We start from the raw sequence: 17,765 nt of genomic DNA, 5'->3' as shown, positions 1-17,765 counted from the left end.
TATTTATGGATTGTTCTAAATTATTCCACAGTGTTGGAAATGTAAAAGTATTTCATTCCTTTATAAAATTTCCTCGGGTTTGTAAAAAAACTTCTTATTGAGATGTAATTGAAATACAGTATGACGTTTGTTTTAGGTGCACAGCATAATGACCTGCTATTTTTATGTGTTGTGAAATGATCACCACAGCAAGTCTAGTTGACATTCTTCATCGCCTGTAGTTACAATTTTGTGTGTGATGAAAATTTTTAAGAAACTCTCTCTTAGCATCTTTCAAATATACAATATAGTGTTATTAACTATAGTTACCATACCATATAAATTACACCCCTAGGACATGTTTATTTTATAACTGGAAGTGTATACCTTTTTTTTTCCATCTTGACCCATTTTGTCCACTCCACCTCTGGCAACCACCAATCTGTTCTCTGTGTCTGTGGGTTACTTAGTTCATTTGGTTTTTATCTTTCACATGTGTGTGTGGTCATAAGGTATTTATCTTTATCTGTCTCATTTCACTTAGCATAATGCCTTCAAGGTCCATCCTTTTTGTCGTAAATAACATCTTTCATTTTTTTATATGGCTGAATAATAGCCCCTTGTATGTGTATACCACATTTTCTTTATCAGGTCATCAGTGGACGCTAAGGTTGTTTTCATGTCTTGGCTATTGTAAATAGTGCCACAGTGAATATGAGTGGGGGGGTACAAATATCTTTTTGAGCTAGTGTTTTTGCTTCTGTCAGGCAGATACCCAGAAGTGGAACTGCTGAATCATATGGTAGTTCTGTTTTTAATTTTTTGAGGAATCCTTATACTGTTTTCCTGAGTGGCTATACCAGTTTACAGTCCCATGAATTGTGCACAAGTATTTGCTTCTCTCCACATTTTTGTGAACACTTGTTATATTTTGTCTTTTCAGTAATAGCCATTCTAACAGGTGTGAGGTAATACCTCTTTTGTGGTTTTGATTTGCATTTCCTTGATGATTAGTGATATTAAGGACCTTTTCATGTACCTGGTTAGCTTTGGATGTCTTTGGAAAAATGTCTCTTCAGATCCTCTTCCAGTTTTAATTATAATGTTTTTTCTATGAGGTTATATGAGCTCCCTCTATATTTTATACATTAACCCCTTAATTACATGTATAATTTGCATATATTTTATTCTATTTTGTAGCTTGCCTTTTTATTTTGTTGATGACTTCCTTTGTAATATAAAAGCTTTTTAGTTTGATGTAGTCATACTTGCTTTTGCTTTTGTCACCTTTGTTTTTGATATCATCAAGACTGATTTCAGGGAGCTTACAACCGATGTTTGCTTCTAGGAGTTTTGTGTCAGGTTTTATGTCAAGTCTTTGATCTCTTTTGAGTTGACTTTTGTATATAGTGTAAGAGAGTGGTCTAGAATCATTCTTATGCGTGTAGTTGTCCAGTTCCCCCAGCACCATTTGTTGAAGAAACTGTTGTTTCCTAATTATATTTTTTGCTCATGGCCTCTTTGTTGTAGATTAATTGCTCATATATTTGTGAATTTATTTCTAGACTCTTTTTTTCATCTAGTTTTATTGAGGTATAATTGACATATAACTGTGTAAAATTAAGGTGTATAGCAATATGATTTGACTTACATACATCATGAAATTATTACCACAATAAATTTAGTGAACGTCTATCATTTCATATAGACAAAAAATTAAAGAAATAGAAAAACATTTTTCCTTTTGATGAGAACCCAGCATTTTCTCTCTTAACAACTTTTATATATGAAAACATATGGCAGTGTTAAATTATATTTATCTTATTATAGACTATATCCGTAGCATTTATTATCTGTAATAGGAAGTTGGCACTTTTTGACTCCCTTCATTCAATTCCCCCTCCTCCTACCTCCACCTCTGATGACCATAACTTGATCTCTTTTTCTATGAGTTTTTGGATATTTGTTTGTTTAATTTCATAGTACAGTTGACCTACAATACTGTGTTATTTCCCAGAACAAATATAGTGATCTTCTTTTTTTATATATTTCAAAATGATCACCAAAATAAGTCTGGCTACCATCTGTCACCATAATATCACATAATTATTGTGCACATTCTCTGCACTGTACCTTGCATAACCATAACACATTTATTGTGTAACTCAGAGGTTGTACCTCTTATCCTCCACACCTACTTCTCTCCTCCCTTCACCCTCCTCCTCTCTGGCAACCACCAGTTTGTTCTCAGTATCTATGACTGTTTCTGTTTAGTTATGTTTGTTCATTTGTTTTATATTTTAGATTCTACGTATGAATAAAATTATATAGTATCTGTCTTTCCTTGTCTGTCTTACTTCATTTAGCATAATACTATCAAGATCCACCCCTGATGTCGTAAATGGCAAGATTGTTTTCTTCTTTATGGCTGAATAATATCCCATTCATATATATATATCCATTCATCTATTGATATATATATAATCTTTATCCATTCATCTATTGACGGGCACTTAGGTTACTTCCATATCTTAGCTAAGGTAAATGATACTGCAGTGAAGATAGGGGTACATTTATGTTTTCGATTTAGTGTTTTTGTTTTCTTCAGGAAAATACTGTGAAGTGGAATTGCGAGATTGTGTGGTAATCTGTGTTTAATTTTTGACGAACTCTTCATACTGTTTTCCGTAGTGGCTGTAACAAGCCAACAGTGCAGAAGTGTTGCCTTTCCTCCATATCTTTGCCAGCACTTCTTATTTGTTGTCTTTTTGATAATAGCTATTCTGACAGATATGAGATGATATCTCACTGTGGTTTTGATTTGCATTTGCATTTCCCTGATGATTAATGATGTTGAGCATCTTTTCAGGTGCCTGTTGGCCGTTCACATGTCTTCTTTGGAAAAATGCCTATTCCAGTCCTCCTCCCAGTTTTAACCAGCTTGCTTTTTTTCTGTTGAGTTGTATGAGTTCTTTAAATATTTTAGCTATTAACCCCTTAATCACATATGTGATTTGCAAATATTTTCTTCCATTCAGTAGGCTACATTACATTTTGTTGATAGTTTCCTTCACTATGCAAAAGCTTTTGAGTTTGAGAGAGTACCTTTTGTTTATTTTTGCTTTTGTTACTCTTGAGATATATTTTAAAAACATTACTAAGATCAGTGTCAAAGAGTTTACTGCCTGTGTTTTCCTCTAGATATTTTATGGTTTCAGGTCTTAGATTTAATCCTCTTTGAGCTTATTTTTGTATATGGTGTAATAAAGTAGTCAAGTTTAATTCTTTTGCGTGTTGTTCATTTTTCCTAATAACACTTATTAAAGAGGCTTTTCCCCCACCATATGTTCTTGCCTCCTTCATCATAGATTAATTGCCTATATGTGTGTATGTTTGTTTATGGGCTCTCTATTCTGTTAAGATGATCTATTTGTTTTTGTGCCAATACCATAGTGCTGTGATTATTGTTGCTTTGTAGTACCTTGAAATCAGAGAGTATGATACCCCCACCTTTGTTCTTTCTTTGGTTGTTTCACTTACTTGGGATATTTTTGTTCCTATTTAAATTTTAGAATCATTTGTTGTAGTTCTGTGAAAAATGCCATTAGTATTTTAATATGGATTGCATTGAATATGTACATTGCCTTAGGTACTAATTCTTCCAATACTAATTCTTCCAGTCCATAAGCATGGTGTATCTTTTATCTGTTTTGTGTCCATCTTCAGTTTCTTTCATCAAGGTCATAGGGTCTTTCTAGTACAAGTCCTTTACCTCTTTAAATTTATTCACAAATACTTTATTCTTTTTGTTATGATTGTAAATAATTTTGTTTTCCAATTTCTGTCTCTGATGTTCTCATTAGTTTATAGAAATGCAACAGATTTCTGTAATTTTTTTATTCCTGCCACTTGACCAAAATCATTGATGTATTCGAATACTTTATTGGTGGCATCTTTAAGAATACCTGTGTAAGTAGTATCATATCATTTGCTACCAGTGACAGTTTACTTCTTTTTTTCCAATTTGGATCCTTTTTTTTCCTTTCTTGTCTGATGACTGTGGGTAGGGTTTCCAATACTCTCTTGAATAAAAGCAGGATGGAGATCCTTCTCTTGTTCCCAGTCATAGAAGAAATACTTTCAGCTTTTCACTATTGAGTATGATGTTAGCTGTGGGTTTTGCCTTTATTGTGTTGAGGCGTATTCCCTCTATAACCACTTGGACAGTTTTTTCTTACTGTAAATGGATATTGAATTTTTTCCAAAAGCCTATTTTTGACATATATTGAGGTGTTCATATGGTTTTTTCCCTTCAATTTGTTAACGTTGTGTATCACATTGATTGATTCAGTGGATAAGTGGTGGATGTTCAACTATTCTTGCTTTGCTGATACAAATCCCACTTGGTCATGGTGTATGATCCTTTTAATATAGTATTGAATTTCATTTGCTAATATTTTATTGAGGAATTTTGCATCTATGTTCATCAGTAATACTGGCCTGTAGTTTTCTTTTTGATTATATTTGTTGCTTTTTTTTTTTTTTTTTTATTTTCCCACTGTACAGCAAGGGGGTCAGGTCATCCTTAGATGTATACATTGCAGTTACAGTTTTTTCCCCCACCCTTTCTTCTGTTGCGACATGAGTATCTAGACATAGTTCTCAATGCTATTCAGCAGAATCTCCTTATAAATCTATTCTAGGTTGTGTCTGATAAGCCCAAGCTCCCGATCCCTCCCACTCCCTCCCCCTCCCATCAGGCAACCACAAGTCTCTGTTTGTTGCTTTAATATCGGTGTGATGCTGGCCTCATGGAATGAGTTTGAAAGCATTCTTTTTATTTTCCTGTAATTTTTTGGCAAATAGTTTGAGAAGGAAAGGTGTTAAATCTTCTTTAAATGTTTCATAGATTTCACCCATGAAGCCGTCGGTCACAAACTTCTATTTGTTCAGATTTTTAAAATTATTGCTAATTCAGTATGATTACCAGTAATTGGTATGTTCATATTTTCTATTTCTTCTTGATTCAGACTTAGATTATACATCCTTGGAATTTATCAGTTTCTTATAGATTGTCCACTTTATTGGCATTTCATTATTTATAGTAATCTCTTGTGACCCTTTATATTTCTGTGGTGTCAGTTATAAATTCTTTTTCATTTTTGATTTTGTTGATTTGGGCCCTCTTCTTTTTTTCTTGATGAGTCTGGCTAACAATATACCAGGTTTGTTTACCTTTTTAAGGAACTAGCTCTTAGTTTCATTGACTTTTGCTTTTGTTTTTCTAGTCTTTATTTCATTTATTTCTAGTCTGATCCTCATGATCTCTTTCCTTTACTAATCTCGAGTTTTGTTTGTTCTTTTCCTAGTCCTTTAGGTATATGTTGATGTGAGATTTTTCTTATTTTATAAGGTAGGCTTTTGTCACTATAAACTTTCCTCTTCGAACTGCTGTTGCTATGGCTCATAGATTTTGGAGAAATGTGTTTTCATTTTCATTTGTCTCCAAGTTTTAAAAAATTCATGGCTTTCATTTATTTAGTGAGTTGTTTGGTTTTAGTAGCATATTATTTAGCTTCCATGTGTTTGTGATTTTTTGCAATTTTTTTTCTTGAGGTTGATTTCTAGTCTCCTACCATTGTGGTTGGAAAAGATGCTTGATGTGATTTTAATCTTAAGTTTATTAAGACATGATTTTTGGTCTGGCATGTGATTTATCATGGGAAATGTTCCCCATGCCCTTGAAAAGAGTGTGTATTCTTCTTTGGATGGCATGTACGATATCTATTAGTTTCAACATGTTCAGTGTGCCATTTTGGGTCAGTTTTTCCTGGTTGATTTTCTGTATGAATGATGTGTTCATTGATGTAAATAAGGTGTTAAATTCCCTGACTATTATTGCGTTACCATCAATTTCTTCTTTTATGGTTTTAATATTTGCTTTATGTATTTAGGTGGTCCTAAGAATGTGTGTGTGTGTGTGTGTGTGTGTGTGTCTGTGTGTCTGTGTGTCCTATCTTCTTGGATTGATCCAGTTATCGTAATGTAATGTTTTTCTTTTTTTCTCTTGTTTATTTTGTCTGTGTTTTTACACACACTTTTTCTTAATTTTCTTTCTTTTTTTTATAATTTATTTTTTTTCCCACTGTACAGCAAGGGGATCAAGTTATCCTTACATGTATACATTTTTCCCCCACCCTTTGTTCTGTTGCAATATGAGTATCTAGACATAGTTCTCAATGCTACTCAGCAGGATCTCCTTGTAAATCTATTCCAAGTTGTGTCTGATAACCCTAAGCTCCCAATCCCTCCCACTCCTCCCCCTCCCATCAGGCAGCCACAAGTCTTTTATCCAAGTCCATGATTTTCTTTTCTGAGGAGATGTTCATTTGTGCTGGATATTAGATTCCAGTTATAAGTGATATCATATGGTATTTGTCTTTGTCTTTCTGGCTCATTTCACTCAGTATGAGATTCTCTAGTTCCATCCATGTTGCTACAAATGGCATGATGTCATTCTTTTTCATGGCTGAGTAGTATTCCATTGTGTATATATACCACATCTTCCGAATCCGATCATCTGTTGATGGACGTTTGGGTTGTTTCCATGTCCTGGCTATTGTGAAAAGTGCTGCAATGAACATGTGGGTGCATGCGTCTCTTTTAAGTAGAGTTTTGTCTGGATAGATGCCCAAGAGTGGGATTGTGGGGTCTTATGGAAGTTCTATGTATAGATCTCTAAGGTATCTCCAAACTGTTCTCCACAGTGGCTGTACCAGTTTACGTTCCCACCAACAGTGCAGGAGGGTTCCCTTTTCTCCACAGCCCCTCCAGCACTTGTTATTTATGGATTTATTAATGATGGCCATTCTGACTGGTGTGAGGTGGTATCTCATGGTTTTCATTTTCATTTACATAGAATACATTTTTCTATCCCTTCATTTTTTTAAGAACCTTGGTTCTTTTTATTAAAGGATAATGTTAAATACCAATATGTGAATGCTAGGTATGCTCATTGCTACTGTGCTTCTCTATTTTTCTCTGGTTATATGCCCAGGACTGGGATGGCTGAAACATATGGTAGTTCTACTTTTAATTTTTTGAGGATCGTCCATGCTTTTCTCCATTGCGGCTGTACCAGTTTACATTCCCACCAACAGCGTAGTAGAGTTCCCTTTTCCCACACCCTCTACATCATTTTTTTTTTCATTTTTTAAAGTTATATTGAGTATAGTTCATTTATAATGTTGTGATAATTTCTGCTGTACAACAAAGTGATTCAATTATATATATACACACATATCCATTCTTTTTCAGATTCTTTCCCCTATAAATTATCACAGAATATTGGGTAGAATAACCTGTACTATGTATAGCAGGTCCCTGGTGGCCAGTTACTCCATATACCATGGTGTGCATATGCCATTTGCAGATCCCCAGTCCATCCCTCCCCACCACCTGTATCCTTTGATAACCGTAAGTTTGTTTTCTTTTTGCTAATTAAAACTTCTATTAAGTTGAACGGTGATTGAACTATGTTAATTGGGATTAGGTTCAAGATAATTTTAATACAGGAAAGAGAACATTGACCTCTAATCAGTGAACATAATTCTAAGTTTTGACTAGCTTTCACTAGATGTATATGTACTTAGCTGAGGGCAATTTGGGGCTAGAAATAGCCTTTTTCAGTATTTTAAATTTTATTTTCTATTAAAATTTATTTTTAACATAATTTTATGGGAGTATAGTTGACTTACAATGTTGTATAAGTTTCAGGTGTATAGCAAAGTGAATCAATCATACATATAAATGTATCCGATCTTTTTTCCCATATAGGTTATTGCAAACTATTAAGTAGATTTTCCTGTGCTATACAGTAGGTTCTCTCTCATTAATCATGTTTTTAGAGTAGTATGTATGTGTTATTCCCAGCCTCCCATTTCTTTCCTCCCCTCAGTCATTTCACTTATGGTAACCATAAGATTGGTTTTGAAATCTGTGAGTTTGTCTCTATTTTATAAATAAGTTCTTTTGTACTATTTTTGTTAGAGTCCCCATATAAGCGATCTCATACGGTATTTTGTTTTTGACTGACTTCATTTAGTATGATAATCTCTAGGTCCATCCATATTCCTGCAAATGGCATTATTTAATTCTTTTTTATGGCCAAGTAGTACTCCATTTTATATATGTACCAATCTTCTTTATCCATTATCTGCTAGTTCATATTTAGGTTGTCTCCGTGTCTTGAGTATTGTAAATAGTGCTGTGGTGAACACTGGGGTGCATGTATGCTTTTTAATTATGATTTTCTCTGGATAGATGCCCATGAGTAGGATTGCTGGGTCATATGGTAGTCCTATTTTTAGTTTTTTGAGGAACCTCCATACTGCTTTCCATAGTGGTTGTACCCATTTACATTCCCACCAGAAGTGTGAGAGGGTTCCCTTTTCTTCACACCCCCTCCAGCATTTATTATTTGTTGACTTAGTAATGATGGCCATTCTGACCTGTATGAGGTGGTACCTCAGTATAGTTTTGATTTGCATTTCTCTAATAATTGGCAATGTTAAGCATGAATATGATTTTTGGCCATCTGCATGTCTTCTTTGGAGAAATGTCTATTTAGTTCTTTGGCTCGCTTTTTGATTAGGTTGTTTATTTGTTTTGATATTGAGCGGCATGACCTGTTTGTGTATTTTGGAGATTAATCCCATGTCCATCACTTCATTTGCCAAGAATTTCTCCTTTTCTATGGGTTGTCTTTTCATTTTATTTATGATTTTCCTTGCTCTGAAAAATCTTTTAAGTTTAATTAGGTCCCATTCATTTTTGTTTTTATCATCATTACTTGAGGAGGTGGATTTGAAAAGATATTGCTACAGTTTATGTCAGAGAGTGTTCTGCCTATGTTTTCCTCTAAGTGTTTTATATTATCCAGTCTTCAATCCATTTTGAGTTTATTTTTGTATATGGTGTTAGTGAGTGTTTTAATTTCATTCTTTTACATGTAGCTGTCCAGTTTTCTCAGCACCACTTATTGAAGAGTCTGTCTTTTGTTCATTGTATATTCTTGCCTCTTTTGTTGTATATTAGTTGATAATGGGTGCTTGGGTTTATTTCTGGGCTTTCTATCCTGTCACATTGATCTATATTTCTGTTTTTGTGCCAATATCATATTGTTTTGATGACTGTAGCTTTGTAGTAAAACCTGAAGTTGGGGAGCCTGATTCCTCCAGTTGCGTTTTTCTTTCTCAGAATTGCTTTGGCTATTCAGTCTTTCATGTTTCCACACACAAAAGACTCTTCCCATCCAAGAAGGTGGCATATCTTTCCATCTGTGTCCTCTTTTGTTTCTTTCTACCATGAGTTATAGTTTTCAGAGTACAGTTCTTTTGCCTCTTTAGGTAGGTTTATTCCTAGGTATTTTATTCTTTCTGATGTGACGGTGAATGTGATTATTTCTTTAATTTCTTTTTCTTATATCTCACTGTTAGTGTATGAGATGAGAGAGATTTCTGTGTATTAGTTTTGTATGCTGCAACTTTACCAAATTCACTGATAATCTCTAGTAGTTTTCTGATAGCATCTTTAGGATATTCTATGTATAGTATCATGTCATCTTCAAACAGCGACATTTTTACTTCTTTTCTTCCAATTTGGATTACTCTCTCTTCTCTGATTGCCAAGGCTAGGACTTCCAATACTCTGTTAAATAAAAGCAGTGAGAGTGAATTTCCTGCTTAGTGGAAATTGTCTTAGTTTTTCACCATTGAGAATGATATTAGCTCTGTGTTTGTTCTATATAGCTTTTATTATGTTGAGATAAGTTCCCTCTATGCCCACTCTCTGGAGGGTTTTTTTTTTAATATATGTAATGATTTTTTTCCCGTTATTGCTAGTTTACAGTGTTCTGTCAATTTTATACTATACAGCATGCTGACCCAGTTACACATACATGTATACATTCTTTTTTCTCACATTGTCATGCTCCATCATAAATGACTAGAAATAGTTCCCAGTGCTACTCATAACTGGGTGTTGGTTAGTCTTACTAAAGATTCATCGTTTTGTTCACCTTTTCTAAAACCCAACTTTTAGTTTTGTTAATCTCTGCCATTGTTTTCCTGTTCTTTATTTTATTTATTTACCAAATAGGTGAAGGCATTGAGGAAGGACCTTTCTGTACAGTCAGAAGTGTGTGCTATCAGTCTTCCTCCTAGTTTTCTCTTAGAAGAACCTCTGATTATTTACCAGGATGCTTGTTACTGGGGAAGAAGAAATACTTTTGTGGGATTGTTGGAACCTGACTCTGAACTGAAATGAATAACTGGAGTTATAAAACACCATCATGATTCTGTAGTAAGAGTAGGAGCTTTTTGATACAAGGTAATCAATGGAATTTTGGCTCAGGCCCATCTCTTCAGTGGGCCTGGTGGGCCCTCAGACTCACCCTGTGGTTACTTCTCTGGTTCTGGAAGCATAGTTCAATAACCATACTCAGAAGCAGGCAGAATCCCCATACCAATACTCCATCGTCGTATAGATTGTACACATCAGAGTGAGCTTGCACTGATCCTAAAGCCACAAGTAAATTTCATGGAATTTGCCATAGAAAATTACCACAAATTGAGTAAGATAAAACAATACCCGGGAGTTCCCATTGTGGCGCAGTGGCTCACGAATCTGACTAGGAACCATGAGGTTGCGGGTTCGATCCCTGGCCTTGCTCAGTGGGTTAAGGATCTGGCATTGCCATGAGCTGTGGTGTAGGTTGCAGACGCGGCTCAGATCCTGCATTGTTGTGGCTCTGGTGTAGGTCGGTGGCTGCAGCTCTGATTGGACCCCTAGCCTGGGAACCTCCATATGCCACGGGAAGCGGCCCTAGAAAAGGCAAAAAGACAAAAAAAAAAAAAAAATACCCATTTATTATCTCACAGTTTTGTTGGTTAGAAGTGGGACATGCTTGCCTGGGTGCTCTACTTAGTAAAATAAGACCAAAATCAAGGTGTTGGGTGGCCTGAGCTTTTACCTGAGGTTCTGAGTAAGAATTCACTTCCAGCTTCAAGTGTTTGGCAGAATCCAGGAATGAAATGCTCATTCTTTAGTGGTTGTCAGATGGGAGTTGTCCTCAGCCTCTAGCTTGTGGCCTTCTCTATCTTCAAAGCTAGCAGAGGTGTTTAAGGTTCTTCTCATACTTCAGATTTCTCTGACTTCTCCTTATTTCTCATCTCACTGACTTCTTTTGCCTTCCTTTTCTGATTTTAGAGCTCATTAGACTGGTTCAGTCTGATAATCCAGAATAATCTCCCTACTTTAAAGTCCACTGATTATTAACCCTAATTACATTATGTTAGTAACGTCACCACTGGTGACACCAGAGGACGGTCTCCACTGGTGACACGGAGACTAGAATTCTGCGTGTGTATATGTACAAAGATGTTGGAATGATATATGTTTTTAATATATATGACATATAAGGATATATGTATCATATATGTATGAATTTTTCTCTTCTCCCATGTCTCTACCAAGAGTGTTAATAGTAGTTAACCATACATACTGATACTTAAATTAGAGGCATAAACATCACCCAATGATCCCGTATCAGGGAGGATGTAACAGCCTTCTCTAACATCCTCTGTAATAAATAGTATAAAGTCTAGTCCTTATGGTAAATTTTTTTCTGAATAATCCCAGAATAATATAATATATATTTTTTTATGGTTTGTTTGGTTTCCTATTATTGTGTGGTGGATTATATAGGTGCATATATGTGTGCACATATGTACAAACACATACATATATATGTATACATATATGCATGCTTTGCAAAGAGTCAGTCTGTGCCTTGCCTTCTCATTTTCTTTTTTGTTGTTGTTGTTGTTGTTGTTGCTGTTGTTGTTGTTGCTATTTCTTGGGCCGCTCCCGCGGCATATGGAGGTTCCCAGGCTAGGGGTCTAATTGGAGCTGTAGCCACCGGCCTACGCCTGAGCCACAGCAACGCGGGATCCGAGCCGCGTCTGCAACCTACACCACAGCTCACGGCAACGCCGGATCGTTAACCCACTGAGCAAGGGCAGGGACCGAACCCGCAACCTCATGGTTCCTAGTCGGATTCGTTAACCACTGCACCACGACGGGAACTCCTAATATAATATTTTTAATCATTTTGTAAACGTTCTCAGTTCTTATCTTTTCAAATTGCTTTTGCCCCATTTTCTATCGCCTCTACTTTAATTTTATGGATATTTGATCTTATCTGTTTATCCCTAAAGTGTTTTACCCTTTCTTGTGCATTTCTCATGTTTTTTTTTTCATGTCTCTGTTTCATTCTTGATATTTTTCTCCTGACTCATTTTTTGTTAAACAAATTCTTTTTGACTCTGTTTACTTGTTACTAAATTCATTCACTGAATTCTTAATTTTTGCTGCTGTGTTCTCCTTTATAGAATTCTTAATTGGTCCTCTTATGAATAGGTATCTACTGAAATTCTTAATTTTGTCCCAGTCTAAATTTTTCAAGCATAGGTATTTAGAAGTCTGTACCGGATACCTCTATTATCTAGATTTACTGAATATGTTTTATTTTAGCCATTGTTTCTTTTGGCATTCAGTAAGTGGTCTCCTCTCCTAATATGCCTGATTATTTTTCATTAGTGTCAAATATTGTATGTAAAAAGCTGTATGGGTAATTTGAGACCTTGAATTGCATATGTCCTCTCAGAGTTACTGACAGGTACCCAAGTCCTATTCACCTTAATCTTATTTCACACATGTAGATGATTCAAAGCTAAGATTCGATCTCCAAAAAGCATTCTACTTCTAGTTTGTGTTTACTCTTAGGATGCCCTAGAAGGTCCCAAATCAAGAGTGTGTAGTATTTAACAAACTACCCTCTTCTCTTTTTGTATTTTAGACCCGCAACATACAGGAAGTCCTCCTTGCTAGATCTCAACCACTTCTTTTAGAGAAAAATCACCCAAATGCTAAGTTACATTTCTGGATTTCCTTTCTTATTTAGACATTGGTTACTTAGTTCTTCACTGCCTGGTAGCTCTCTGATGCCTTCATTTAGACTTTAAAAACATCATATTGTCCAGCTTTTCCAAGTTATTCCCCTTAGCTAGAGAGAGTTGAACAGACTTTTGATGGAGTAACTGTCAGTTTTCATTTTTCCCTTGTGGGTGTTATGGGGTTAGACTTGTATCCTCTTTGCTTGCTATGTGAAGGTACCTGAGGCTTCATCACAGTGCGTCTTTTGATGTAATGAATGGTGGTATGTAGAGTATGCACTGAAAGAAGATGCAGGAAAGCTGCACCTTGAAGCTGCGGGAGAGCAGGGAAGAGGTCATAGAAGATTTATTTAAACATCAGTGCAAAGAATGTGAATTTAGATTAGAAGTTTGCATTGACCAGTGTGCCCCCATAACACTACTTCTATTGAATGAGAAGTACTTTAAAGGGGCAGCGTGGTTATGTTGCTAGAGGGATGTAAAGCAGTGGCCAAGAGCAAAGAGAAAACTGCTTGAAAATGCTGTCTCAGAAGAGGCCTCAATAAAGACTTCCTTTCTGATATCCCACTGATGTACACAGGCAGTCACCTAAGCACCTTGTCATTCTTCTCACTCCCCTGTGTTACCCACCACCACCAACTAGAGTGAGTACAGGTGAAGGAGAAGGGAAGAAGTAGAAGAGGAGGAGACAAAAAGAAAAATATCACAATTCTTCCTTTACCTGCAATCCACAGCAGGTACGTGGGAACTTCACCTGAATGTGGTGGGAAAGTCTGGAGCTGAACTAATGTGTATGTGCAAGTAAGTAGACAAAAGAAGACCACTCTGTTGATATAGAGAGGGAAAAAATCTTATGTGGCTAGGGAAATGATTTTATTTTATTTTATTTTTGTTTTGTTTTGTCTTTTTGCCTTTTCTTGAGCTGTCCCCACAGCATATGGAGGTTCCCAGGCCAGGGGTCTAATCGGTGCTGTAGCCACCGGCCTACGCCAGAGCCACAGCAACACCAGATCTGAGCCACATCTGTGACCCACACCACAGCTCACAGCAATGCCAGATCCTTAACCCACTGAGCAAGGCCAGGGATCGAACCCGCAACCTCATGGTTCCTAGTCGGATTCGTTAACCCCTGCTCCGAAATGATTTTAAAAGATATGATTTCCTTCATACTTTCTCCCATATTCCTTTTCTCTTTGTTGATTTTGTTTTGCACCCTTTCACTGTAATAAAAAGCAATAATAAGTACAAATAAAGAAGAGGTACCATTAAATGGCAAAACTTAAATTTTCTTTCTCCCTTGGAAAGTAAAATCAATGTCACTACTTGGTTAAGCCATTTGATTAATTCTTTGGCCATTTGATTAATTCTGCTGTTATGTTTACCTTGTGGATCATATTTTTCAGTATCTCTGTTTCATTGTTTTGATCATGACTGTACTTGTGTTTAAACATCCTATTCTTTTTTTTTTTTTTTTTTTTTTTTTTTGTCTTTTTTGCTATTTCTTGGGCCGCTCCTACGGCATATGGAGGTTCCCAGGCTAGGGGTCGAATCGGAGCCGTAGCCGCTGGCCTACGCCAGAGCCACAGCAATGTGGGATCTGAGCCGCGTCTGCAACCTACACCACAGCTCACGGCAACGCCAGATTCCTTAACCCACTGAGCAAGGGCAGGGACCGAACCCGCAACCTCATGGTTCCTAGTCGGATTCGTTAACCACTGCACCACGACGGGAACTCCTAAACATCCTATTCTTATGTGATATGAGTCCTTTATCTCTCTGAAGATTTTGAATATATTTATTTTGCAGTTCTTTTCTGATTCTTGTATTAATTATGTCTTTGTGTGCAAGCTATTGTATTATATATTAGTTGGCTTTATTGGGGTAATTAGTTAACATTACTTACACAGTTACTGATTCCTGGTTGGGAGGTCATTTTCTACAGAGCACTCTTCCCACTGTCTCAATCTGGGATCCCTCTTGTTAGGACAGCTGCTTGCCTATTTCTCTCTCTTGATGTGTCTTCTAGATGCTGACCAAAGAGAATTTTCTTTTTTCTTCTTAATGTGGTTATATGTTCACTAACCATATTTTATATCATCAAAGTGTAATTTGTCCAGGTCTTCTATGGAGAGGAAGTAATATCTGTTATCTTGAAATGAAGAGTCCAAATTCTTTGACCTGTAATACCTAGACTAAATATAACACTGTTTCTCTTAGCAAACATTTAGCAGTTTTCTCTCATAAACTCCTTTGGGAACAGAATACACTAGAACTGTTTATAAAGGGCCCAGATCTCTTACACAGAAGAGAGAGTAAGTTGGTGGCTTACAATTATGTGGGAAAACACATCTGTATGGAAGGGAACCTGCCAAAATGGAAAGTATCAGCTTTACGAAGATATGAAGTGAACTTATGGGTGACTTTTTCTCTTTTGGTGTTCCAGAATTTCTGTATTATATTGAATCTTAAAGAAGACATAATTTTTGAGGATGAACTATAAATAACTTTTAAAAACCATACAATTCATGCAGAACCCTATTAAGGTACCCAGTCGCCTATAGGACCATGTTAAAATTCCCAACCAGATATACGCAAAGCCCTTCACACATCTATTCCCAAATTGCTTCTCTAATTAGCTTCCTCTGTTTTCTTGTGCCTCATCTAGTCTGGTCTTGTCTCCACCGTCCTTGACACAGATATTACTAATTTTCACCGTATTTTAAGAATTGAAACCCATTTTTGCAGGGTTGTTTTTCTAGGTACAGGAGTCTGGTTCTTCTGGTCCCTTGTCTTGCTGAGTTTGTTTTGGATCCTGGCTATCTACACATCTTTTCTGTTGGTGAGTAATGTTTCCCATTTATCCCACTCCCTTCCTGAGTAGCTTCATGAAGTACTCCTGTCTGTGGAATGGTTCCCAGTTGGTCCTGGGAGCCCTCCGAACCTCAGATCACACTTAGCGGTACTGCAGTTGATATCAGCCACCTGCATATTGGGCGTGAGGGATAAATGGATGGGGAAAAAGGCTTGTGCTGTTAGAAGATGTGTCTTGCTACTTTGACTCTTTGAAAGGGTGGGAGAACATCCTTTTCCTCAGCTAATTTTCTGGTTCTCTCAGTATTGTCATTTTAGATACATCTCCGCATGGCAGTACCTCTGCACATCGAACTATTCATTCCATAGCCCATCTCTTGAGAATTAGTCTTTCTGGGCCTTGCAAGTTAGCGAGTGTGTTAATCCTGTTCTGAAGTACAAATGCTAGTCCCCTAGTCCAGGTACAAAGTACATTTTAGTTAAAGTCTTTAGGCCATAGTGACCCTGCGTCTCTTTCCTAACATAGTAGTGTCATGTGGTGTAAGAAATTCAGGCCAAGAAATAGAGGAGTCTGCAGAAGTGGAAAGCTTATAAAAGACTTTTAGGTAAAACTGGAGTTTTTTAGTGCCCACCTATACATGGGGCGTATATATCTTTCTCTAATTTCATAATTCCTTGTTCCCAGTGATTTCCTGTCTGATATAGAAAAACTCAACCCCCCAATCAGTTGCCATTTGCATTAATTTTTCTTTCAATGTATATTGATCATTATATAAATTATAAGTACTGAAGATGCAGAGATCAACAAGATGTGTAGTTTCTGTTTTCATGCAGGGCACTTCAAAGAAATAGGTATTAGAGATAAAGTTACAATAGTCCTTAATTCGGTGAATTGAGAATACAGTAGAGAATTAAGTTTTTAACGGAAATAACCAGCACAGACAGAACATTGTATTTGTCATTAGAGAGGCCTAAATAAAATTCTACATGGGTTCTGAGAAGGAAGAGGAGATTTCCAGCCAAGGGGGTTAAGTGAGGCTTCTTGGAAATTGGGGCACTGGCGTGGGATCTTGAAGGAATGTTGGATTTGGACATACTTTTATGGAGATGAGAAAGAAAGTCATAGACTGTGGGGACATCGTGACAAAGTCAGCAAGACAGAAATGTATGTGGTATGATTAGATAAGCTGGAAGAATCACACTGTTAGCATGTTGGGGAAAGTGAAGAATAATGGGGAACATGGCTAAGATATAGGCCTGTGACAGATTTTTGAAAGGCTCAAAAAGTAGGCCAAGACATTTGGCATAAATCAGATCTCTAGGTAGGATAATCTTTCTGGAGGTTGTGGTGTGGAGGGTGGATATAGCCAGAGACTAGGGGACTTGTTAGAAACTCTTTTCTTTTCTTTTCTTTTCTTTTCTTTTCTTTTCTTTTCTTTTCTTTTCTTTTCTTTTCTTTTCTTTTCTTTTCTTTTCTCTTTCTTTCTTTCTTTCTTTCTTTCTTTCTTTCTTTCTTTCTTTCTTTCTTTCTTTCTTTCTTCCCTTCCCTTCCCTTTTCTTTCTTTCTTTCTTTCTTTCTTTCTTTCTTTCTTTCTTTCCTTTCTTTCTTTCCTTTCCTTCCTTTCCTTCCTTCCTTCCTTCCTTCCTTCCTTCCTTCCTTCCTTCCTTTCACCACACTCAAGGCATATGTAATTTCCCTGGCCATGGGTCTACTCTGAGCCATAGCCGTGATCTATGCAACAGCTGCAGCAATGCCAGACCTTTAACCTGCTGTGCTGGGCTGGGAATCAAACCTGCACCTCAGCAGCAACCTAAGAACCTCTGCAGAGACAGCACTGGATCCTTTATCCTCTGTGCTACAATGGGAGCTCCAAAAACTTATCATTTTAGTGAGGAAAATGCAGATGAAGGATGTGTTTAGGGCAAGAATCTAGCCACTGAATTGTACTTCACTCATAC

The 17,765-nt window shown here is 36.6% G+C and overlaps 1 protein-coding gene across 6 annotated transcripts in view; it reads left to right on the top strand.

Moving 5' to 3' along the window:
* The window catches only part of LOC100525597 (glycerophosphodiester phosphodiesterase domain-containing protein 4-like), a 164,574-nt gene that overhangs the window by 54,864 nt on the left and 91,945 nt on the right, over positions 1–17,765 (top strand). For 3 of the 6 annotated variants that reach the window (XR_014814766.1, XM_084975438.1, XM_084975437.1), the window contains one exon: positions 15,741–15,834. The exons of 1 other annotated variant lie outside the window; for it this stretch is intronic. Coding sequence is in view for 4 of the 5 variants with exons in the window: in XM_084975438.1 (XP_084831564.1) it covers positions 15,741–15,834 (94 nt within the window). In the remaining variant the exon portion in view is untranslated. The remainder of the gene's footprint in view (positions 1–15,740; positions 15,835–17,765) is intronic. 2 more of the 6 variants (XM_084975440.1, XM_084975439.1) reach the window with 1 other exon arrangement.

The sequence above is a fragment of the Sus scrofa genome, chromosome 9, assembly GCF_054392235.1.
Source record: "Sus scrofa isolate SSC_HxYL_T2T_F1_AM1 chromosome 9, Sscrofa_HxYL_maternal_Yorkshire_Landrace_v2.0, whole genome shotgun sequence".
Taxonomy (NCBI): domain Eukaryota; kingdom Metazoa; phylum Chordata; class Mammalia; order Artiodactyla; family Suidae; genus Sus; species Sus scrofa.
The sequence above is the reverse complement of the archived record's forward strand: the minus strand, read 5'-3'. Positions and strand labels throughout refer to the sequence as shown.